General features: G+C 34.6%; 1 protein-coding gene across 1 annotated transcript; it reads left to right on the forward strand.

The window, feature by feature from the left end:
- The first annotated feature begins 394 nt into the window (after positions 1-394).
- Positions 395-5,532, forward strand: LOC128387301 (uncharacterized). Its single transcript, XM_053346475.1, has 2 exons — positions 395-439; positions 1,282-5,532. The coding sequence occupies exons 1-2, from the start codon at positions 395-397 to the stop codon at positions 5,530-5,532; spliced, it is 4,296 nt and encodes a 1,431-aa protein (XP_053202450.1).
- Positions 5,533-6,628: the final 1,096 nt, after the last annotated feature.

The following is a 6,628-nucleotide window of genomic DNA, read 5'->3' on the forward strand; positions in this document are numbered from 1 at the left end:
ACCAGAAAATTTTTTTTTCCAAGTCCAAACCTTTGGATCTTTTTCTGTGGCCATGTAACCAGAAATGGTTTGTGGGTGTTTAAGCCTTAGGTTAGGTTATCTAACCTAAGGTACACGTTACGGTTGTCCGTTTGGCCACAGAAAAAGATCCAAAAAAGGTCACATTGGTCAGAATACGAGCAAAGTTACGTTAATTTAAAAAAATTGTCAAGTGCATAGATACGATAAATTCTGACCAATGTGACCTTCATGTTGACTGTTTTTCTATCTGATTGTGCTGAGAGTATTGCCAGTGACAGTTCTGACCAAAAAAAAACGTCACTTCAAACAACCAGAAAATTTTTTTTTCCAAGTCCAAACCTTTGGATCTTTTTCTGTGGCCATGTAACCAGAAATGGTTTGTGGGTGTTTAAGCCTTAGGTTGGTTATCGAACCTAAGGTACACGTTACAGTTGTCCGTTTGGCCAGAAAAGATCCAAAAATCACATGGTCAGAATACGAGCAAAGTTACGTTAATTTAAAAACTGTCAACTGCATAGATACGATAAATTCTGACCAATGTGACCTTCATGTTGACTGTTTTCTATCATATTGTGCTCAGAGTATTGCCAGTGACAGTTCTGTACAAAAAAAACGTCACTAAACAACAGAAAATTTTTTTCCAAGTCAAACCTTTGGATCTTTTCTGTGGCCATGTAACCAGAAATGGTTTGTGGGTGTTTAAGCCTTAGGTTAGGTTATCTAACCTAAGGTACACGTACAGTTGTCCGTTTGTACAGAAAAGATCCAAAAAAGGTCACATTGGTCAGAATACGAGCAAAGTTACGTTAATTTAAAAAAATTGTCAAGTGCATAGATACGATAAATTCTGACCAATGTGACCTTCATGTTGACTGTTTTTCTATCTGATTGTGCTGAGAGTATTGCCAGTGACAGTTCTGACCAAAAAAAAACGTCACTTCAAACAACCAGAAAATTTTTTTTTCCAAGTCCAAACCTTTGGATCTTTTTCTGTGGCCATGTAACCAGAAATGGTTTGTGGGTGTTTAAGCCTTAGGTTAGGTTATCTAACCTAAGGTACACGTTACGGTTGTCCGTTTGGCCACAGAAAAAGATCCAAAAAAGGTCACATTGGTCAGAATACGAGCAAAGTTACGTTAATTTAAAAAAATTGTCAAGTGCATAGATACGATAAATTCTGACCAATGTGACCTTCATGTCAATTTTAAAACATTTCAGCATCAGAATAAAAAATAATTTAACATTTCCTGCTATTTTCAGACTTTTCGTGGTAGACCGAGATCTAATAGAACTCGCGTAAGGCAAAGCGATGGGCAACGGGCAAGAAGTGATAGAAGAAACCGGAGCACAAATAGCAATGTAAATCATCCAACTTTTAATTCAGCCTTCTGTCATGATGTTCCTTTGCAAGTCCACTCACATCTTGGTACTAATGACCAAAAGTGTATTTATTGTGGTGCATTAAATTTCAAATTTGAAAGAACTGGAAGAGATAAAAACTTCAGTATTTGTTGCCAAAAAAATAAAGTCAAGCTCGATCTGCCATCTTATTTGCAAACTCTAAAAGATTTGCTTCTGGGCAATCATCCACTTTCACAACATTTCAGAGATAAAGTAAGACAGTATAATTGTGCATTTTCATTCATCACATTCAGTGCGAAAGTTCAAAGTATTCCCACACGTGGACCATATTGCTTCAAGGTTGGTGATACAATTCATCATTTCATTAGTTCTCTAGAAAATCAAAGATTAGGTGGACAAGTATATATTCTCGATCTAGAAGAGGCTTTCAATGTTAGATCTTCTCATCAAGCCAATCAAAGTTTAAAACGAGAAATTCTCAACATGTTGCACGATGAACTTCTTATCATGAATCCATATGCTAGAACTTTTAAAAACATGTCAATAATACAGCAACAAGAAGAACAAAGATCACGTGATCTTGGTACCCCTATTAAAGTGTATGGGATTGAGTTTTTCACTGATGCTAATGATAGTAGAGGGCGAGGAAATTTACCACAAGTCTCCGAAATTGCTGCAGTCTTTGAGAGTGAAGATGGAACTCCACCAAATAGTCGTAATTTGCGAGTTTATCCTGTGGGCTCTGCTCCTAGAATAATCTCACATTTAAGCCCTCATCTTGATCCTATGGCTTATCCAATTGTTTGGCCTTATGGAGAGCAAGGTTGGTCACCTTATTTGCATCACAACAATAGGAACAGATCTTCAATACGAACAAAAATCACTCTTAGGGAGTTCGCATGTTATAGACTTGCAGACAGAGAAAATCACTTTAATGCTGCAAATCATTGTGGCAAATTAACACAACAACTCTACGTAGATTTTTATGTTAGATACGAAGGATTGAGACTATTCTGGATAAGAAACAATCAAGATAAGCTTCGTATCGAAACCTATGCGGGTTTACTTGACTTCGTTTCGGGAACATCTGAAACACAAAGCTTAAGAGCAGGTCGTAGAGTAATTCTACCATCTTCTTTCACTGGAAGCCCAAGAAATATGTTTACAAGGTATCAAGATGCAATGGCAGTGGTTAGGCATTGTGGTAAGCCAGACTATTTCATAACTATGACTTGCAATCCAAATTGGCCAGAAATTTCAGGTTCAATATTACCAAATGAAAAATGGTATGATCGTCCGGATATAACTGTTCGTGTTTTCAGTGGAAAAGTGGACGAAATGAAAAATCTCTTGATGAAAAAGAAAATATTTGGCCGAGTAACTTCTCTTATTTGTGTTATCGAGTTTCAAAAACGAGGATTACCGCACTTACACTTATTACTCAATGTTGCTAATGACTGTAAGCCTAGAGAAATTGAACAAATCGATTCTGTTGTATGTGCGGAAATCCCTGATCCAATATCAGACCCTGAATTATTCAAACTGGTAACTTCTCACATGATTCATGGCCCTTGCGGTATTGTTGATAACACTTCTCAGTGTTTGAATGATGAAGGTAATTGTACTAAAAAGTTCCCTAAACCATATCAAGAACAAACTCAGATAAGTGATCAAGGTTATCCTCTCTATCGTCGTCAAAATACGAGAAAAAGTTATGCTCACAGGACAGGAGGAGTCACTGTCGATGTAGATAACAGCTGGGTCGTTCCATATAATAAATTTCTCCTAAAATATTTCAAGTGCCATTTGAATGTGGAAATTTGTTGTACCGTCAAAGCCATGAAATACTTATACAAATACGTGTACAAGGGTTACGATCAGTCGAATATTCGTGTAATAAGTGAAGATGACCATGGAAATATTGACGAAATTGATACGTTTTTAAAATCCAGATATGTAGGTCCAACTGAAGCTGCTCATCGGCTATTCGCTCTTCCTATGTACTTTAATACGCACACTGTCATTTCTTTACCAGTACATCTCCCCAATCAACACTTTGTCACTTTTGAGGCTAACGATGAATTAAATGCAGCAGCAGCAGCAGCAACTAAGGTCACCAAATTAACAGCTTGGTTCGAACTTAATAATCGTTATGATGATGTTCCTATCTACCCACAAGTGCCGACTCAATATTTATGGTCGGATAACAAATGGCAAAGAAGAATTTACAATGCCAGTGACGTGATTGGAAGATTACATATTGTGCCACCGAATCAACCCGAAAGATTTTCCCTACGATTACTTTTGCTTAATGTAACTGGAGCTAAAAACTTTGTTGACTTACGTACCCATAATAATGTAATCCATGAAACATTTCAATCTGCAGCAAGATCCCGAGGGTTAATTCAAGATGACAGTGAGTGGGTGAATTGTTTAACTGAGCTGGTTACCGTTTGTTTTCCGAAGCAACTCAGAGAGACTTTTTCGTATATTTTGGTGTTCAGTAACCCCGGCAATGCTAAACAGCTTTTTGAACAATTCAAATTTCATCTCTGTGAAGATTTTTTGAGAGAATTCAATCAACAAATTTCTGAAAATCTTGCCTTAAATCATATACAAAGTATTCTTGACATTCACCAAAAAACTTTAAATGAATTTGGAATACAACATGATAACGACGTTATCCATGATATTCCCATCAGCTCAAATCAAAGGCAAATGTACCTAGATGAGTCAATCAACTTTTATAACAGCGCTAACAGTGAACAAAAGTTTTGTATTGACACAATTCTAACTACTATTCAAAACAATGATCCTAATACCTGGTCAAAGGCTTATTTCATCGATGGTCCGGGCGGAACTGGGAAAACATCAATTTATAACTATTTGATAAAGCATCTCCTCAGTAATAACAAAGTTGTCGTTGCTGTAGCTTGGACAGGCACAGCAGCGACTCTTTTAGTTGACGGCAAAACGTCTCATTCCAGTTTTGGCTTACCTTTAAATATAAACGAGACGTCAGTTTCATCGATAACGGTTCAGAGTAAGAAAGCGGCTATTTTGAGAGAAGCTGAACTTATTCTTTGGGATGAAGCTTCAATGATTCCTAATACAGCTCTCAAGTTAGTCGATGATCTACTAAAAGATATTATGTCATCTGAAAAACCATTTGGAGGTAAAACAATAGTTTTAGGTGGTGATTTCCGACAAATATTACCTGTATGTAATCATGGTGGTAAAGTTCAAACTATCAACCTTTCACTCAAAAAATCGGTTCTCTGGCAATACTTTCACATATTACGTTTGACCTTAAACATGAGAGTAGATAACAATGACAACGAATATAGATCTTTTCTATTGAAAATTGGAAACGGTACTTATAACAATATTTCACCACCTTACGTCATATCACTACCTTCGGATATCGTCATACCATCAAATGAAAATTTAATTGAACACATTTATGGAAATAATATTGATATTCGTACAAGAGACCCATTATTCTTTACAGATAAGGCAATTCTCTGTCCAAAAAACATACACTGTGATGAAATCAACGAAGGAATTGTTGATATGATAAGCAGTGACGAAAAAATTTACACGAGTTTGAATACAATTGTTGATGATGGAAGTGAATCCAATGTTCATTATCCAACTGAATACTTAGACACATTGGAAATATCTGGACTGCCTTCTCATAAAATAAAATTAAAAAAGGGTGTTGTAGTTATTTTGTTGAGAAATTTAAATCTAAATGCAGGTTTGACAAATGGCACCAGATTAAGTGTAAATGAAATGTTCACAAGTTCAGTTAAATTTACAATAATCACTGGACAGTCAGCTGGCAAAGAAGTATTCATACCAAAGATAAATTTATATTCAAATGATCAATCACTTCCATTCACATTCAGGAGAAAACAACTCCCTGTTAAAATAGCTTTTGCCATCACAATAAACAAGGCTCAAGGACAAACATTGAGTAAAGTTGGTATTTACCTCCCTGAGCCTGTCTTTTCTCATGGACAGCTATATGTTGCACTTTCAAGAGCTAAAAATTCACAAACGGTCAAAGTTAAACTTCCTGCTCGACGAGAACGCACAATAACTCTCAATCTAACTAACAATGTTGTTTATAAAGAAGTTTTATAATTACAAAAATTAACTATGATTAAAAATTAATCTAAAATTAGCAAAATTTAAATATAAATGGTGAATTATAAAATTGTGTTTAGTTCCATTTTGAGTTGAATTTTATTCAGATGAACTTTCAAGAAAATTTACTTTGAAAGCGATCATGTTGATCGCTTATATTGAAATTATTACAATTGAGCTTAAACATATTTCATTTAATGATAATTAATATATAATTAAATTTAGAGGCTTCCACAATTAATATTATTGTTATTATTATTACTATTATTGCCATGAATATTATTTACTATTATTATTATACCAACAAATTAACACATAATTATTATCGATCAACAAGTTAAATTGTTGATTCACAACTCTAACAGAAAAAAAAATCATTCAAATTGATCAAACAATTAAACAGCAACAAAAACAAAATCATCAGATATTATTGATATAATCAAATTGATCCATATTATTATAAAATCAATAATTAATCATTCATCATAATGGTTAACCTACTCGAAACAATTAGCCAACGATTGTGATTAATAATCACAAGTACAATTGATTAACTAATATAAACAAAAAGTATTTTAAAATAAATCGAGAAGAAAAATCTATTTGAAAATTGGTTCCAACTTATTCTTGAAAGTTAATTGTTTCAACATCGTTACTCTATAATGACGGGACTGTGACTTAGAGATGTTCAATCATAGACCATCGGGTGGTAGCGTCGATCCATCACTCGATCGAGCATATTTACTATTGGCCCGAACTTGATGTTCCTCTCGTACTGACCAGGATTACTTTTGCAACGACAAGTCAACAGTAGGGTAAAACTAACCTGCCTTACGTTACCCTATTAGCGGGTGAACAAACCAGCACTTTAAACTCTGCTTGGCAATGATCGGAAGGACATTAGTTGAATTTTGTTCCACCAGATGGAAGCAGGTGAAGTTAGATTCAAAATCGAGATCAGCAAATGATTAATATGATATTAAATCAATTGTTATATTGATTTAATGAATATTTTCATAAAAAATCAATAAGATGAGTCATCTAATCATCTTGTTTTTTTTTAAATCTCCACTTCAAATAAAGTATTGAAACT

The sequence above is a fragment of the Panonychus citri genome, unplaced genomic scaffold (genome assembly GCF_014898815.1).
Source record: "Panonychus citri isolate SS breed McGregor unplaced genomic scaffold, ASM1489881v1 Contig00080, whole genome shotgun sequence".
NCBI lineage: Eukaryota > Metazoa > Arthropoda > Arachnida > Trombidiformes > Tetranychidae > Panonychus > Panonychus citri.